We start from the raw sequence: 19,758 nt of genomic DNA on the forward strand, positions 1-19,758 counted from the left end.
TCTTTGCACCAAAGCTGTGGCTTCAACAAAACACCATGTTAATAAATCAGACACAGTGGCGAGCAACAAAAACAAAATAGTGTGTACAACATCCACAACCAAAGCTGTGAAAATGCACATTTCATCTTTTGACAGAAGAATTGAACACTTGTGACAAGATTCGGCATACACCAGCATTCTATTTATAAATATATTAGATGGGATCAAGAGTTAGAAATGTTTAATTAAATCAGCTTGGCATGAGTAAAAAGGTCTGTGTCAAGTCAGTAAAGAAAAAAATCATTATATTTTGCAAACTGTAATTTTCACACTGACACTCCAGCTGGTGTGAAACGTCATTTCCACTTCAGCAAGCTGACAGATACAGAAATGTAAGCAAATATAAGAATAACGTGTGGGAATGTACTAATTGAGAGCACTTGGCTTTAAGTCTGAATACACATTTGGAGCAATGACATGCTGTCACTTTAAAAAGCCTGAGTAAATATATGATCATATGATCATCTCTTATTGATGGCTAAGGCCACTATCCCTTTTATTTTTAAACCATTCTCCCATATGCCAGGTGCTTAGGCTGAGTCCACTGAACCTCAAAAGAAGCAATAAAAGAACAATAAATAATGTAATAAAAAGAAGAAAATGCACACACATTACGCAAGTGCAGATTTTGAGGTCATTGCTGGTTCATACCAGACAGGTTGCAATTACATGACATGTAGAAAAAAAACACTACCAAATGAGAAAGCTGCTTCATGTCTTTCATTACTTGCATTTATTTAAAGAGAAACTCAATCTTGCATAGAACTAGCTCTGTATACAGACACACACACACACACACACACACACACACACACACACACAAACAAACAAAATCTAAAGTACAAAACTATGCGGTGGTGATTAACTAAGTCCATCTGTATGGTTTATTTGAAGCTTCAGACTTTAATGAAACCCACTCGTTATTTTCATATAATCGTACATCGCAGTATACTGTAGCTAATATATGAATAGAGGGTACTTAATGTTGTGAAATATGTCTCCACGAGGGCTGGGAGGGTACTGCAATTCTTAATTTTTAGATAATGTAAACTTTCTGTTTGACAAGATTATCGTTTGTACATTCTTCATGATGACAGAGACCTTAAGCTAAAGTCATTTGAAAAAGAAGCAGCTGTTTTGTGCATCTCCGGCTGCCAACACAGCAATTTTGCCGAATTGCATAATGCCTAACATTTCGATGAAATCATATGAGCAAGTCATGTTTTTCTGAATTTTCATTTTACCACTGTATGACCTAGAAGTCTTCAACTTTCTGCTGTTGGGTATAAAATGTTTTGAGTCACACAAACAATGTATTGACTCTTAAAGTGACAAAGTTAGAAGGAAAGCTCCTGAGAAAAAGTAAATGATGGTCGTGGAGCATGTTTTGTCATCCTTGTTTCAGTATAGCGGGAATTATCTGTACATATGCACAAACAAAGATGAAGGAAGCATACTGTACTGTACCTTATGTTTGGAAAATGTGTGTTTGTGCAAGTAAACACAAATCTGTAACTTGTCTTGCCCCAATAGAGAGCACAGACATACATTATAAACCTGCACCTGTATCTTTATCTGTTCTTGTGTATAATCTCTTTATTTAGTGATCAGTCTATGTCACGCCCTGCTTTTCCCTACGTCCCCCTGCCCCTTTATCCACCATTGGAAAAGTTAAAACTGCTACAGAGTTTCAACCACAAAGGAAAGAAAACAACACAGCCAAATGCTGACTGGCAATACACTTTGCTAAACATTATTCAATATTACGAATATAGCTCCTTAGTTAACATCCTGAGTTTTTAAAAAGCTCTTAAAATATTTGAGCGGAGTTCTGTTTTGTAGCCCCCATCGTTTTGGGGTCAGTGGTTACATAAGACAATAGCTAAACCCACAACCCTCTGGTGGAGATCTCATATAATCATCGTCACACCACAGGATCATGACCACGGACATTAACCTCAAATGTCAAAGCCTTAGAAAGGAAGAATCCAAACAGTGTGTCTTGACAACCCTGCTGCATTGCACTACAAGGATATCATAAAAAACTGGTTTTAATGTTTTAAGCGTAGCAGGGGAACATTGTAACGGAGTTTATACCTTGGTAGCCTGCTGTGCTGTGCAAAACTCTGGTCAAATCAAGTTAAATGCACGCATTATTCCACTCCAATCGATAACATATGGTGATGTCAGCGACCTTTATACGGAGTAAAAAATTCAGATTCCGATTTAAAACAGCTTGACATTTCTGAAATACACTAATTAATTCGATGCTGGAAGGTTAGATGAGAGGTCAGTGACATTATGAAAACATGCCAGAAATGTCCTCTTCTAACTGAGCAACCATCACAAATGAAATGATACTATGAGGAAGGAAAATCAATGTTGGTTATGTGAGTTAAAAGATGGTAAGATTGATATTTCTGCAAAGACAAAAAATAATACACGTCCTCCAGACTTTAATGGAGCTGTCCTTACAGTCTGTTTTATCTTACTGTATGTCTGCCCCCGCAAACGCAGGTACAGTGGACAGATAATGGAACTTCCAGACAATGAGCAACTTTTACTTTTATCAGCCATCTGGAAACTCTATCAGCTGTAAGACTCATGCTTCATTTTTACTGTAATCAACAACAGATTCTTAGCTGCCACAAGAAACTAGATTTATGCCATTCTGGTTTATTCCTAAGGTGACTGAATAAGCTATAAAACAAAACTATAATCTGCATATACAATCAATCAACTCTAATAAAAAAAGCAATGGCATATAAAACACAGTGTGATGTTGTTGTGCTCATTGGCACCCTAGTCAGATTCATTATTGAGAAAAATAAACCTGAAACTGTACTGTTCAAAACCAACATTGTTTTGTGCTTTGTAGTTACTCTGTAACACTTATAAATGATTTCTACATATCTAGCATGAATATGGGAATCACAAATTCAGCAGTTAGAGGAGGCTTTTCTTTTTTTCCACGACCTGAAATGATGAGGAATGCAGTGGCTCGGCAGTCCTGCAGATATTCGACACCACTGTTGGGTAGAGCAGCAGAAAACTCCACTCATTTAGAGCTTCTGTATTTATTAACAGTAGATCCAGTATCAAAGCACAAGGGGGAAGGTATCTAGCCCAATACACACACTTCCAGTTTTCATAAAACACTGGGTTTCAATTACCTGGGGTTGGCTTTGGTACGAAGGGAGGTGCAAAAACGACACAAAACCACTTTCAAGAGCTAATGTTGACCTAAGAAACAACCTTCACTCCACCCCAGACTCCGAAAGGATCCCCTCATGGTCTGAACAGAGCTGCAGTATAGCCCAGAGCTTGTGTGCTCAGCTCTACTGATTTGGAGACACAGCAGTCCTTGACTGTCTGAAAGCCCACCCTATAAATGCTGGTTTACCTCAATGGTCAATTCTTTACTGACTGAGAGACAGGCACCTTTTTGGCTCAACAGGGTTTTCTGTAAACTATTCTTAGCAGTGCACTTAACAACAACAGAGGCGCGCAGTATACCAAAATTTCCTTTAAAAAGCTCCCTTTTTAAATACCGGATAAGGTTCACATCTTGACATGGTCATTAGTACTTCCTATGTTAAGCTGAAATAATGTGCGGCACGGGATTTATTACAAGCAAATAATGTGTCTTCCATCTGCTCTGGGACATTTTAACATGAGATTTCTCTATCGTCCCTTTATATGGTTTTCTTGAGTTCTATTAGAAAATCGGTGCTTGCTGAAACTGTACATACCAAACTGGGTAATGCTGACTTTGACTTTAATCCTCTAAAATATCAGAGGAGAAATACACATGATGCTGTCACACTTGCAGGAACCACTGATGATACAATCTGCAGTATGGAAAATTTTCTTTATTCAACTATTATGGCAATACACCCACTGTGACAACAGAAAAAAAGTCAGCTGTCAATGTTATAAGCTAATATGCACTAAATGAACGAAGTGTGTCCCAGGTTATTCCCGTGTTTGTTTTTATCTGTGCATGTTAGCTCAAAAGAGACTTAAATAATCTACAGTCATGCTAGCAAACTGCCAGCTTTTTTTGTAATATATAGAAATACAGCTTTACATGCTGATAGCATTTCTACCCTGAAGATGGAGAGCGGACATTATTGTATTGGTAAATTGTATGTGAAGGTAAAGCAGACATCCTGCACATTCATCATGTCATACTGAGGGCCTGCATGGATATCCCCGTTACTTTAATAACTCCTGTCATTTTCCTGCCTCTACATGGCCCATTTTTAAAATCATTTGCCTTCATAAGGACAGGTTTTAAACACATAAGATTACTGTTGTGGTAAATGGCTCTTCACACTGCTTAAGGAAGCAGGGTGGAGAGGTAAAGCTACATCACATACTGTACATGGGTGGTGTCAGAGGGTCTTGAGGGAGCCAAAGATCTGGTCTTTCCAAAAAGTCAGGCATTCCTGCAGTTTATTTGGCAAATTGTAAAACATACAGGCTGATCTAGATTTGGAGTTAGGTCAAGTTAAACCCTGAGTGGTCCACAGAGAGAGATTTTTAACACAACATGTCTAACATTGTCCTTGAGCTGTGGGCAACCAGGCTGCAATAATACGATATTTCCAGTAGTGACTACAAATTATTTTTTCCTTTCCTACATACTGCTCCATTACAGGGCAAAGTTTAAACCACTGAACATTGAGCATTTGAACTGACCAGCAAGGCTGCTACAGTAGCTTAGCTTTGGTTAACATCTCTCCAATACAGTGTAAACTGAGGAGGCATCCTGGAGGATCCATTAAGTCATTATAATAAACCAACCTCTCTGAACCACTAACTTTGGCAGGAAATGACTTTTTCCATTTTCTCCCTGCGTTTCTCCCTGCACTACTCTCTTCTCCTGAGCCAGCATCTCCCCCTGGAAAACTCACAAAAATTGACAAATAAATTAGCAACATAGGGAGTGAGGGCAGAACAAACAATTATAAAACAAATTTTTATACCAGAAAATCTATTTGACAATACTAAATTGTAACTTGTATTTTGCTCTTTTAGATTAAGCCTAGCATTTATTTTTATGTTTGACAAACAATAACTCCTGTGTTTTAAGAGTATTACTGCAGAGAACCTGAATGCTACAACAGAACATCCCTGTTGATTTTCCCCCAAACTGTACCTACTTCAAACCCAACAAACCAGCAGTCAATATAAACCAGCTGAAACAAAGGCCATGACAAAAACTGTATCATTATGCCCATGCAAAGGAAAATACTGCCTTGGCTCAGGACATCAGGCTGAGAAAGTGTAGAAAGCTGAGCTCACTTATAGGTCTGACCTAGATTCGCTGCTCTGTCAAAGGCATATATCATCTAATCCAAGGTAAAGAAAAGTCAATAACTGTGTTGCGCAGCAGTCACAACCAGAGTCTATGGTAAAGTAGCCTTAACAGCAGGACATCAGTTGAAGGACTAGGATGAATGGCAAAAATAATAAGGAACTGGAGTTTTCCCATTTATAGATCTTTCAAACTTTAATACACTTCTATGCAAAACGAATCTCATAAGATTCCAGACACAAAGTTAATAAAACACTATAAAGCAATGTGACAGCATACAGATATTTTCCACTCTATATGAAATAATTCCTGCAGGTTTAAATGTGCATGCCTTTAATAAAATGTGTGACTTACAGAATGATAAAAATCCAACTCTTTTATCATAACAAATGTAACAGACACTTAGCACATCTAACTCAGCATATTCATTACTTAGCTCTGCAATGAACACATCTATCTGTCAGAAACCATTAGGGTTTAAACTTATCCTGCAAGGAAATGGATGGCAAATCAAATGAGCTCTGAAATCTTCTTAGCACACACCTGGTCTTGTTAGTATTGGCAAAGGGACATCGAGTGATGTCACCCAGCCAAATGGAGCAGCTTCAGTTAATCTCCATTGCAGAAAGTGTTGCGATTTTAGTTAAAAGCCAACTCTGCTACTGGAATCAGTCACCATGGCAAGATGCAAGTTAAGTTGATTATACTTCAGATCGCTGAAACTGTCCATCAGTGTATAATAAAACTGTCAAATAGCCCTAGGATGTGCTTACAAGGCCTTGAGTCTACTGTTTTGCTTTCTAGAAACTAATGGCAACCTAAGCAGAGATGAATGAATAAGCTGAACTGAGAGCAGCAACAAAATACAGCCTCCATCAAAGACGAGAATGGAACAAAGCAATAATAACATGGAAACTAGGTGACAGTAATACGATGGAAGTCTGCAAATCATAAATCCATTTTGCATGGATCATCAATACACAGATCAACCACTACAGCTTTGGACGGTGCTTAGTTGAAATACAGTGGACTTTCCTTAAAAGCACATAAACATGAAGCTTAAGTTCATAGAGAAACGTTCTCGGACAAGGCCCCTGATTAAAGGACTTCAAGGTGTTGGAATATCCGCCTCACAGTGGCTCCCCTTTGGGATGAAATCTTACTGGGGTAGGAAGTGAAAACAAATACACGAACCCGAAGGCAGGACATGTGACACTTCAAAGCAATCCTACCCTCTGGAACCTCTTCCTTCAGGCCAGTGAGACATGGCAGTTCACCCACACCCTCACCCAATTCCAATTGCCTTCCTGGTCACAGTTTCCTCCTTCGTCTCCACTTTCCCCGGTTCCAAATGAAAACACATGAGTCCCATTACAGCTTTACTGTCTCAGCACACTAATAAAGCTGAATATTTAGGACCCTGTTTCTGGACCTGGACCTCTCCGGTCACCCCTGTGTTTCATATGAAAAACTCCTTTTATAAATAAAACTGATCAGGCAGATGCCTATACCAGTAATATTTGCTAATTTTAATGTATTTATTTCAAAGATTAACAAACAGCAAATAGAAAGCAACAAGTTTTTCTGTCATATAATCTATTGGGTTGGTTCTTATTTTACTAATTTTAGATATTGTATATTATATTTCATTTCATTCTTTTTGTGTTGTCTTCCATGTACAATAGATTCAAGAAGCTTTACATCATATTCCCACAGTACCATAATGCTTTGCCTTATGACAGCACGCCACTGACACATTACACATTCAGTACTGTCAAACTGCATCACATATATCATAAACAACATGCTTTGCCCTGTCTGTTAGCTCTTTCCAGAGATTAAACAGCTGACTAAGGACTCTCTGCAGCTGGCATTTGTAAATACAGCATGTCTTGTCGGCTTTCCATTAAAATGAGCTGCAATAATTATTAGTCTGGAAGACATTCGTCTTTCTAGAGGCAACATTCTGGCCTTCAGCCTAAACCGACACTAGGAAAAAACAGAACTGACTGAAGGCCAAAGCGAGCCTCCAGATGGGGCTATAGGTAACAGCTAGCAAGCTGTGGACAAAGGAGGTGAGAGGAGTGGGTTGGGGAAAAGGGCAGAATGTTTGAGGAACTATGAAGTGAATCATAAAAATGTTACATGCATGTTGGCTATTCCTGCTGAACATGTCTGCTTTTGTTATGATTACTCACCACTCTCGCTCTTTTCAATGACGTCAACCACCTCGCCTGCTTGAAGGCTGATTTCTGCAGGCTCTTGTTTCTCGTAATTGGCCACCACCACATACTGTTCCAGAAGCATGGGGTCTGAGGCATCGAGACCTAGGGTTGATGGGAAAAAACATGCTGTCAGCCAGCTGCCAGCCATATGTCCACGAGAATGACTGCTGGGCACTCGTTGTGCCATAGGCCACTTTGTCTGCAGAGCTGAGCCAATCACAATATTCACGAGGTTCAGTGCATCTTCCTGAGAGTCTAGCCATAGAGCTGCATCCCCCTCCAGCCCAACATCAAGGGCAATGGAGATGCTCAAAGTCAAGTCAAAGGTAAAGAATCTCCAAGAAAAATTTGAAGTATCAAGCAGTCAACTGCAGTAAATCCATTCTGCATTACTAAATGTGGCTCATCTCCAATGTCCAACAAAGTTGAAACCAGGTCACCAAAGCATGAGACAAATTAATGCAGTTAAAAGAGGAGCAACAATGAGAAAGCAGAAACAGCAGTAGTAGTGCTTGTAAAGTGAGCTAAAGCCAGGTGAGGACAGGACAATAGGGTAGGAGAAAGAAATGGTTTTCCTTGGAAAATAAACCATCTGCTAAAAAGCCTCCTTCTCCTCAGTTGGGGCTGGAGCTGGAGGAAGAGTAGGGGGTTGTGTACGCCAATCATAAGAGCCGGCACTAGAGGCCTTAAATAGAACCAGATGAAGGGGCTGGACATGTACTCAGAGGGATGGCCCTCTGGCTCCATGAAACACTAGAGCTCTGACTCTACTGTGCAGCGCAACCAATGGAAACCTCCTTTTTTCTCTTGGCTCAGTTAACTGTATAAGCTCCAGTAGCAACCTCAGTTTTCACAGTTTGTGTCTGCTTTTAGAACTTGATCACATTTGCGACTTAACAAGAGTTTGGGTCCCTCTGACTAATTAAATCTTGGCCATAATGTGGCCAATACATTAATAAAAATAAAAACAGTTTTCTTCACATGAGTAAAGCTACATGAACTGAGGCCAAATATTCATAAAGAAATCCCTTTATCAACATAGCTGTTTGACCTAAGACAGGACTAACAAGCTTCAGCTGAAATCTACACACAACCCCCGCTGACATTCAGTTTACACATTAAAAAGTGTTTCTGCAGACCACTGCTTAAAAGCTCCTAACAGAAGAGAGCTACTTTGTGCACAGCGATTATATCTGATAAGTATAAAACGCTGCTACAAAAGATACAGTGTACTTTTATGGCGTGGATAACAGAAGGATATCTGTTATCACAAATGTGATCACATCCTCTTTATGGGTCACATCGACTATTTATGGTCACATTGCTCATTTTTTATTAACTGTCATTAGTTACTGTAGTTTGTGAGAAAAAAAAGTTAAATATGCAAGCTCTTGACTCAAATAATCATGAAATACTTCCAGGAAAATAATGTTATGAGAACCCAAATAAGTCAAAATAAAGCATTTTTCTACATTTGGTAAAGACTTTCTGGGGGGGAAAAAAAAAAGGAGAATTCAATTTTATCCTTTAGGCAGGAAAATAAGAACAAATGAGTCCAAAAGATGGAAGGTTTGAGGCTTGCATAAGGAATGATAAAGACAACTAGGATTAAGCAGTTTCTCCAAACAGCTGACCTGGTGACAGTCTTCCACAACAGAGATAAACATCTCTCTAAAGCTGGATAATATTTTGCAGTCAATTCAGAAACTAAATTTGAAATGTCAAGGAGCTAATAACTCATGAAGATAAACTCAGCACCAATTGCATCTGAAATGCTAAATCTGCCAAAGAGTCTGACACCGGATTACTGAAGCTGGGCTGTGGTTTTATGAAGTTTCAGGTTTTTTGTGCAAGCTCTTTTGTCAAACCACAAAGCTGGGTGCAGAAACACTGAAATCGACATGTTATTTAGATTTTGAGTATTACCTTCTCCTTATATGATCTTGTTATGTCAGCAATACAAAAGTTACAGCAAACACTGACATTTCTCTTGACATTATTCCTGACACTGCGGTTGTGTGGTTGGTCGTAACTCCCAGATCCATTACCACTGATGTGTTAGAATAATGGGGTCAACAAGGACATTAAGTGACAGACATAAACATCGTGTTGCTGTAATATTACGGAATCTTTATGAATTAATTATCCATGTAAAATCACTAAAGCAGTTTTTTTAGTTTTAAAGGCATCTGTCCAACTCTATATTTGATTAAGTTGTGGGCTTATTAAGTTTAAATTAAATTTCTAGCCATCACATATGGTCTTGGGCTGTCTACAAATACATGCTTTAACTAACTGCATTTTACTTGATCTACTCTCTGAATAAGGAGCGTGGAGGCCATTGTGGTGGTTAGCGCTTCCCCCTCAAACCAAATCCACCTGCCGGCCAAGGCCTTTCCGTATGGATACTGCATTGTTTCCCTGTGCATGTATCCTCCCACTGTGCAGACATGTATGTTTAACTTCCAATGCACTTACGTCTAAACCAAAAATAAATAAAATAAATGTTTTCTATCTGTCCAATCCTGCACTTGCATCTCATGAAACAGGAACCTTTCTCTTTATATGCAATAAAGAGTTTCAGTTCTTGACTTGACTAAATGGAATGTTCTTTTGAATGGTTGTCTGTCTGTGTATGTCTTGTTTGTGTTGGCCCTGAGATAGACTAGAGACTTCTCCAGGGTGCATCCTCACAATGACACCTGGAATAGACTCATGCTTCTCCATGACCCTGAACAGGAGACGTGGTTAAGACAATGGGCACTCTCAAGTTTCATTACATTTCATTTTCACAATTTGACTATTCTACCCACAACAAACACTAGATTTATATCTGTGCTTTTGTTTATTTAATACTGCTTCTGCTCTTGAAATATAATTGTGAGCAGCCAGGAACCCCATTCCACATAAATGTAATATTTTCGTCACTGTTTTTGAGAAAAAAACTCACTTGACAACATTATAATTTCATGACAGATAGACCTAAAAATTAGCAGGTCAAGCTCTCACAAAACAATAATCCTTGTCAAATAATGTAAATGGAGGTTTCTATTAAATTAACTATTCAATTAACTGCTGCTGGAGTTAAACATTAAATCTGAGACCTGAGATGAGTGAGTAAAGACTTTGTTAGCAAAGTAAATAAGCCTTAAAAACAAAAGCTAATATTTCAGCCTCATTCAGGAAATGAAATGTTTTGCAACAGCAGGAAGACAGAGCCAGAACAAGGAGAACATGTGTAAGAAAAATGAGGTGAAACATTCCTAGATAGGATAGGTCTAATTTCAAATGGGCTACATATACAGAAAAGCTGGGTATAAAATTATATATACACATTAATGTGTATAATGCAAGATTGTAATGAAATGGATCAAGCCAGTCTACTCAGTCACCCACTAGAAAAAAAAACTTAGTTCTCCAAATATGTGTTCCAGAAGAGTGATTTAAAACCAAGTGCAGTTTACTTTATCTGATGCAATATGTAGAATAAGTTTGAGCATCTTAATTATTTTGAAGACACAGAAATTATGATTTCAATAAAAATTAATGTCATTATTGGGTTAAAATGTGCATGAAATCTTTTAGCAAGCAGGAGGAGAAGTTGAAACTGTTAGCTACATTTAAAAGAAAAATGTTTGAAATACGTGAAATACACATAATGTAATGAATGGGTTGTGAGATAAAAGCAACAGATGTAGTTAGTTTTAGCTAAAAGACTAACATAGCTGCAAGCGCCGCATAAATGGTTAAAATCATTAGCTAAGAAGAATTAGCTATGGGCATAAATTGTTCAATTCAGTTCAGACAGATTTTATATTTTGCATATTATGAATAGACATTCAGGTTGTGAAGTAGGTCTGACAAAAAAGAATGGAAACTGAAGAATGTGTGTGAGTTTGCATGTTTGTTTACATACAGTATTTGTGTATTATACAGCATCCGTATGCAGAATATGGACAAAAATATTTACTGGCAAAGAGATTTTTAGAAAATAACAAAAAGGTTAAGAAGCTTTAAAAAGTATTTTCTTGCTGGCTTTTATCAGATTACCCTATTAGCCACTCTCTGTGTTTACATGTCTCTGCTGTCAGATTTATACATGTGCTTCCTGCTCCCAACCTTGCACTCCCAGACATACTAACTCCATCCAACCCCCACCCCCACTTACCCGTCATCAGCTCCATCCAAAGATGATGACAGTTGGGAACTTTGCAATAATTCATCACCAAAAGGAGGAAACCAGGGAGTGTAGTCTACCCATTAGTTTAAAGGATTTTTTTCTTTGTGGAGAGTTTTTTTAGGATCAAGCTTTTTGGTTGATAGCTTAGTTGGCACTGGCCTTTATGTCTTAGTGCCATATTTTGAACTATGGGGTAATTTTATGCAAGCAGAAATGGGTTGAGAGGAGTAAAAATTGGCGAAGTGCGATGCCTTTGTTTGGCTCATCAGCAGCAGATGTGCAGTTGGATTAGAAAGGGACACAGGACTGCTGTTCAATGTAGTACAGATGTACTCATGTCATTGAATCAGTATGTGGCCCAAAGGGAGAAACAAACAGTACAAAAACTTTCCTCCAAAATCATTTTACAGACAGCTTTCACAGGGCTGCAAACTGCTCAATTTCTTCCTTGTCTGCACTTGATCTAATAATACTTTCAGTATTTTAGGTCCAGATAAATTGTAAATATCACAGAAGTCGAAAAGTATAAAAAAAAGTTGCATTAGAAAAAACATTTTTTAATATGTATTGTAAGCTGTGATCCGTTGAATGCATGAAACCATTAGAGGACTTCGTGTAACCTGCATGTAAAAAAAATATCAAACCAAATTCACGCATTGGTAAACAGTGCTCTGCAATGCTATGAGAGGTAAGAAACATCACCAGTTACCTTTAACTTTTGCACTGGATGTTGCTGATACAGTGGTTTTCAAAAAACAAAATACAAACTTCTCACTTAATGAGAATGAAATCCAACCAATGCTCCATTTCATCAAGTTTTCCAGAAGGAAATCTGGCACATCCAAAACCTGACAACTACTGTAGTATGTGAAGGAAAACCAAGTGGAGTGGAGTAAGTTTTTTGCATGTCTGACCTATGCAAATTGACAAAAAATATATTTATGATAATTTATTACTCATTTCTTACAGCTTCTTCCAGGGTAAGTTCACATTGACAAACAAGGCAAACTTATATTTAAAGCTGGTTTAACCTAAAAAATAAGTTTGGGTTGAAATGAAATTTTCAGGTAGGAAGTTGTAAAAGGGGCATTTTCTACTCTTTAAATACTTTTCATTGAGAAAAAGTGATACCGAAACAGTGTACGGTTGCTAAAGCTCTTTGAAAGTGCTCATTGGCCTTAATGATTTCCCATCCAATTTAACAACATATCCATCTCCAAATACAAACAAACACACAGACCCCTTGACCCACCCACCATTTAACTCCTGAACACATTAACCCTTTTCTTCCACCAAGCATGCACATAGATGTTATGTTCATTTAGTTAGCTAACTAATTTAGTTTGTAACATGTTATTTTCTAACATGTTTTGGTTTTGTGTTATCAGTATTTGTATGACATGTAGTGTAAAATGTAAAGGGTTTATCGCATAGTCAGCACGGTATGTTAATGAACCATGTGCATGTGGAGTGATTTGTACGCAGTTTACATGACACTGTATTTATTTTAAGCTTGTGTTAAACCTGTAACATTAGTGTTGGATTAAATAATGTTAGTGGCTATACTATAATCTTACATTGTATTTTTCTTTTCACTTTCTCATTGTAACGTTATCAGCCTGTTTTGACTGCTTTGATCCTGTTTCTATTCTGCTTGATCCTGTTTCTACCGTGCTTTGATGCCGTTTCCGCTGGCTTTGATCCAGTTTTGAATCTGTTTGAAGCCCGTTTTGTTACTGAAGAAAGCTTCGACAAACAAGGCAAAAGCAGAAGAAACTGAGTTATTCCTGCATCTCCTGTGGTTGGCTTATGTCTTGTTCAAGTTTGGGCAGTTGTTGAGCAGAGACCCCAGACAACATGACACCTACAGACACACGCACACCCACATACAGTATGTAAACACCCACATGCATACAATCTCAACAACACATACACACCCCATAGGCCCCTAGAGACCTGCAGCTCAAATAAAGGCAGCAAGTCTGCACATATAAACACACTCCCTCAGTTCGTGTGCAACATTGAAATGGTTTCCACTTGCCACGTAAACGTCCTCTCCTCTCCAGCTGCTTTTCACATGCAATACACCCCCGAGCACTCCATTTCTTTTTCTCTCCAATTCAATATCTGTCTTCAGCTGATGTCACTTTCTTTTTGAATCGAGGTTATCACTAATGCTGAGAAGATAATAAAAAGCCCCTTTACGTATACATCCTAAAATCAGTGGATCCCAAAAGCAGAGCAAAAATGTGTTTTTTGTCTTTACCTATTAAATAGAGTATAGATAATGCATTAAGTATTTAATCATAACATTACCTTGTCAAAGGATGTTTCCTCTAGGGATTAGTTATGACAGCATGAGTCACAATTAATGCTGACAATCCCCACAACTAGCTTATACATTTGTTAGTAACACAGACAATAACCCCAGAGTTCTTTAAGTGGGAGACAGTCACTGCAATAAATTAAATATTGAATATGATATAATGCCACTAAAGACAATAGGAAGTTAAAAGGCAAAAGCAGTCATGATGGTGATCAAAATTATGACAATATCAACAAATGATGGCACACGTGTGCGTGTAAATCTTTTTCTTCCTCTTGCCAGGTAAACTTAGAAATACCATTTTTCAAACCTCTAACCACTTGCAGTTTTGACGAAAAGGGCTAAATTCTCCTGTTTAGGGCAGGGGCTCAGTAAGCTCTTATGGGAGACCTGCACCGTGTAATTATAGAAACCATAACCTGCAGCAACAGCACAAATGTACCACAGACTCACTGCACTTTATCTCCTGTCTTGCTTTGAAAGAAGAAGATCAATCTTTAACCACTAATGGTCAACATGAGGGCAATATTGAAGGTTTAGAAATCAAGTATGGCAGGCTTGTACAGCATGTGCTCCATGATGACTGTGAATAGTAAATTACCATGAGCGCCAGATTTAAATTGCTATTATTGCTAAATTGCTAAAAGCTATTATTGTTTTAGTATTAGTAGATTTGAATTTATACATATGCATGTATAAATTCATCTGCATCTTAGCAGTTGCTTAGTCTAGCTGATTACATATTTATTATCAAATAAAGCAGCTAAACTGTGCATGCAAGCGAGAGGCTGAAGGCTCTACTAACAATCTTTCCACTTAGCCAATATGAATACAACTGGAAATGCATCTAATATCTCCCACTGACTGAATGTAGGCTACAGGACATACAGACAGCTAAAATAAGACAAAATTTCCATTTCGCTAAGTCGTTGGAACTCCTGTTACGTAAAGCCTCGATGCCATGGAACACATAATGCAATTAGTTTTGGGTCTTATTTCGTTTGGTGGCAACTCCGGTGCAGTTTTTCCTCAAAGTGGAATGCCCACAGAAATTTTACTTACAGGTCCCTTATAAAAGGCTTTCATTGCCTAGCTATGTCATACGTAACTGTGGTAGATTGCTGAAAGGATGGCTACAGCAACTTTGCATCTGATTGCAGACCTAATATGTAATTTAGTAATGAATGTGGGTATTCTGAGACTGCATGCAGTCAATCGAACAATCACTCTCTCACAGCTGTTCACTAAATCCCTCTCATACTTTTCCTGCTGCCTCCTACGCCTGTAACCCCATGATCAGCTGAGCCACTAAGGCTTTCTGTCTACTTCAAGCTTGTTCATACACAAGCAGAACTTTGCAAGTTTAACCTTTTACATTTTGTGCAAATATTTGACAATGAATGATGGAGTAATAATGAATGCTGTTACAACTTGAGTATATAAGCGATATTACAATCAATTAATGTTCACATGCATTAAATACAATAAACAGATAGGAAAAATGGATGAAGCACATCGAAACTATATTATAGATGCTACTAACTCAAGTAAAGGTATAAGATCCTTACCTGATTTACGTTTGCCAGAGCCTCCACAGTCTCTGAAAAGGAAGCAACACCAGAGAAGCATGGTCAGTTTGAGTGTGAGTGCAACAGAGGTCAGGGCATTAAAATGACTTCATCAGTCAAGTAACTGGTTGCAGCTGAATCTCTGCCTGGAACCATCCAAATGCAGTTGGCACAAGTACCAGCCTAACCCTCACTGAGAATGCATGCAGAACTTGACCCACTACTAGAGGGAGGGAAACAGGGTGGGATACATACTGTACATGTGTGTGCAGGACCACAGTAAGTGTGTCAAGGACAGTAACAAAGTAAATCAGATCTTTTAGCCATGGTAGACATAGTGTGTATGAGAGTGATGCAGCTGTCTCTGTATAACAGAACAGCATTTATTTACTTGACAATAGTATCATATGTCTTTGGTAAGTCTTTATCTTCCAAAGCCAGGACGGCAACAAAACACTGAAAGGACAAACATTAGTGTCAATGAACCCGCTCTGTGCTTTGACGCTTATAAGTGAGTGGCAATTTGCCATTCGCTATCTGCATGTGTACTGTACTGCTGTACACATCACCTGCTACTGCTGCTCAAAACATAGAACTTTGTGTTAAAGTTTGGTTTATTTTTTATTTTCCATTTTGACTGGAACTAATGATTTGGATAGTTCTAAACCTAAATGCTTGTGGACAGCATTTTTTTATCTAACAGAAATTAGTCCATTTAAAGCAAACAATGCATAAACATTTTGAAACAAGTCTAAGTCTCTGTGTGCGTTTGGATGGGATAATTTGTAGATTAGAGTACATTTTGGCTGACTACATGTCTTCATTTACTTAACTGAGCTGCAGAGTTGCTCACAATGAGAAGATGCTAACGTTTGATGCAGATGGAAACAGACACCTGGCTCTCAGGAAAGGCCAGCTGTAGGAGTGGAGCCATGGCCAGTTATTGCTCTAAGTACATGTTCAGATAAACATTTTTGAGATTAAAGCCTGTTCATCAACTCTCAGTATTTCATTGATTCCAGGATACAAGAAATGTTTAAATGTTTTGCAATTTCAGAAGTAGATTATTATACACCATAGTACAAAGAAGCTGTTTCCCATTTAGGTTTTGTTTTCGGGGATAATTACAAAAATCAAAAATGACATTTAATTATAAAACTGGGGAATACTGTAGTATTTTAGTGTCTGGCAAGCACCGTAAAAAATTACTCTGGTTCAAGCTAAGCGACACTTCTTGGTTAATCAAAACATTTTTTGCACTAACTGTATTTCTCTGTTACTGAAGATAAATTCATTTCTGGCACAAGGCTTCTCTCTTTCCAGATGCATTAACAAATATGAGACGGGTCAGTCATGAGAAATTTCCAATCTTACAGCTTACAGCTTCAATAAAAACACAAATTATATTCATATTTAACTTAAAAATAATGTGGCAATTTTTTACCATAAATGCACTATTAAACTGAATTGTGACACGACAACAATGTTCAAATTGGATCCCCCAGCAAACACACTGCAATATGAGTTTCTAAATTTTCTATAAATATTTTATTTTTTATCCTTTCGGTTTATCCAGTGAGTTCAGGGTCGCCACAGCAGATCATTGTCCGTATGTTGATTTGGCAGTTTTTATGCGGCATGCCCCTCCTGACACAACCATCCCCAATTTCTACTGGGCTTGGACCGGCACTGCACAGCTGGGGATGGGAATGATAGACAACAAATAAAAAAATGTATGATCAGCTACCACAGACACAGTTGTATTTTAAATTTAAATTAAATTAAATTAACAAATAACTGTTTCATTAAATGATGCACAGAGGACAAAAAGCCAAATATCTTACAGGTTTTAAAATGAAAACAAAAAAGTGAGTGGGGGAAGCAATTCTTTAGGTTATGTAGCATAAGCTTGGGGATGAATATCAAATTAGTGATGGTTTACATTGAGACGATGTGTAAAATTAATTGATTGTAACTGATATATTCAAGTATTGCAAGATGTAAGTTTTTTGGGAGGTTTTTTGTGGCAAAATCTGGTTGGGTGGAGAAAAAAAACAAAGGGAAGCACTATTGAGGATTGGGGAGAAATGATGAGGATGAAGTAGATGCTTGACCTGCCCTGCTTGCTTGTGATCCATTGCACAGAGCTGGAATAATATTCTTCCCAGGGGAGGACTAAACACACAACTCTGGCTATTCATGGGTTCCTATAACCAGCAAACTATAACAGAAAAGAGGAATGGAAGGTGAATAAGAATATGTCCAAACAGATCCTACAGCTAACAACAGAGCATACAGTTATGGTATGCACATACTACGCATGTGCAAACACATGCAGAAAGACTGCGTGGGACATGGACATATCATTAAAAATCCAAGCCCATGAGAGTCCAGCCTTAGCCCAAGTTGAGAATAACCATCTGTTTGCACATAACTGCAGCTCAATCCTTGTGGGTGGGGCTATTACAAGTGGAATGTGTGAGATATTAGTTCTTTCGTCACATTTCTTAGCCAAGCCACAGGACTGGAGTGTTTGCCCTGCTCTATGTATACATTACAGACTCTGCTGCCTGTCCTCAGACCAAACTCTGCCGTATACACATCCAGTTCAAGGCTCAATAGGTCAATGTCATTGAACAGGAAATCATTATTATTTCGGAGCTGTCTGATTTGCACAGACATGAAGTGCAGTAGCAGTCTTATGTGTGTAACACCTTAAGAAACTTAATGTTGTTTCTTATTTAAATTTTCAAAAAAACAATAACATAATCACAGTAAACTAGAGCATAGTGGTCCAAATTTCCAGTAAAGCATGGCCATGATTACACAATGATGGCACACAAAAACGATGTTAGTTTGACCAAGTATCAACCACCAATACCTTCACTTGTAGCTAAAACATGGTGACAAATGGTTTTCAACATAAAACGACTACATACAAACAACTAGCACTTAGAAACAGAGTAATTTAAAATGCATAACTGTGTAATTAGATCAATCATGTTCTGTTTACACATTTACAATATTGAGACTAGCCTGAAGTGTGTAATTCTCTTTACCCCTTGGTGCCATTTATATATAACTTGCCTACAAATGGAGTGGAGCAGGCCATTTTAGTTGTAACGATAAAGAAGCTGAATGTTGAAAAAGGTTGGCCAATACTTGGTACAATAAAATCTCATTTTAAAAAAATAAGAGGTTTATAATAAGACTACAAAAATGCTCATGTGCGAGGCCCAATATCTGGTTTTGTGATATTTTCAGCTTTTTCAGAAAAGGTAAGTTTTCCTCTGTGGGTCAAGTGTTTAATTTTTTGTATACTCCTCATTGGGTCTAGATTTAGCGCCTGTATGTCTGTTAGACTACAATACAATTAAAACAACCAACTCTTAAAAGTACAAATGCTACTAAGAAGCAATGTATAAGCCAAGAAGCCCATTAACATATTAATGTAATGAAATTAACAAATTAAAATGAGCTGCTATAGTTGATTTGGCCATATTCAAACTAAATGTATTTAAAATTAGGATGATGTATTTATGCATATGTTTATTGGAATTATTAACACTCCTTTGATTGCCCTTGACCCAGATCTGGGTGTATGAGTTGAAGATAGTGTCCAGATGCTGCACTGTGGCTGCACATTGTCCCTAAATAGCCATGTAAGGATTGAAGAAATAGAGAGGAAAGATTTCCCCATGGGGGAGTAATGAAGTGTAGCATACTTATTACTGCTCTAAGTACTGTATATAATACAAAGCAAAGTCACATTGAGCAGTACAAAAACATCCTATAAACAAGCAAAAACTTGGCACTGATGGCAAGTATTTATCTAAGCAAACTATAAACAACATCACCTTGACGTCACAAATGACACAAAATCTGCCTAATTCTGAAGACTAACAGTGATGCATTAGTGTAGGAGTGGGACTAAATAAATAAAGTCACGCTAATGGCTGTTTCGCTCACACTTTGTGGATGTCTGCTTATGCTATTACAATAAACAACAAATCCCTCATGTGTGTACGCGCATATATATATATATATATATGTGTGTGTGTGTACGCGCATATATATATATATATATATATATATAT

At 37.8% G+C, this 19,758-nt stretch overlaps 1 protein-coding gene across 4 annotated transcripts in view; it reads right to left on the reverse strand.

Moving 5' to 3' along the window:
* Nucleotides 1–19,758, reverse strand: part of LOC137134054 (SH3 and PX domain-containing protein 2A-like) — a 45,847-nt gene that overhangs the window by 11,738 nt on the left and 14,351 nt on the right. For 3 of the 4 annotated variants that reach the window (XM_067518457.1, XM_067518466.1, XM_067518475.1), the window contains 2 exons: nucleotides 15,662–15,693; nucleotides 7,561–7,689 (listed from right to left, as the gene is read on the reverse strand). In XM_067518457.1, coding sequence (XP_067374558.1) covers nucleotides 7,561–7,689; nucleotides 15,662–15,693 — 161 coding nt within the window. Of the gene's footprint in view, nucleotides 1–7,560; nucleotides 7,690–15,661; nucleotides 15,694–16,494; nucleotides 17,345–19,758 lie in introns of those variants that run through there. The other variant, XM_067518484.1, reaches the window with a different exon arrangement.

Source organism: Channa argus, chromosome 1, assembly GCF_033026475.1.
Source record: "Channa argus isolate prfri chromosome 1, Channa argus male v1.0, whole genome shotgun sequence".
NCBI classification, from domain to species: domain Eukaryota; kingdom Metazoa; phylum Chordata; class Actinopteri; order Anabantiformes; family Channidae; genus Channa; species Channa argus.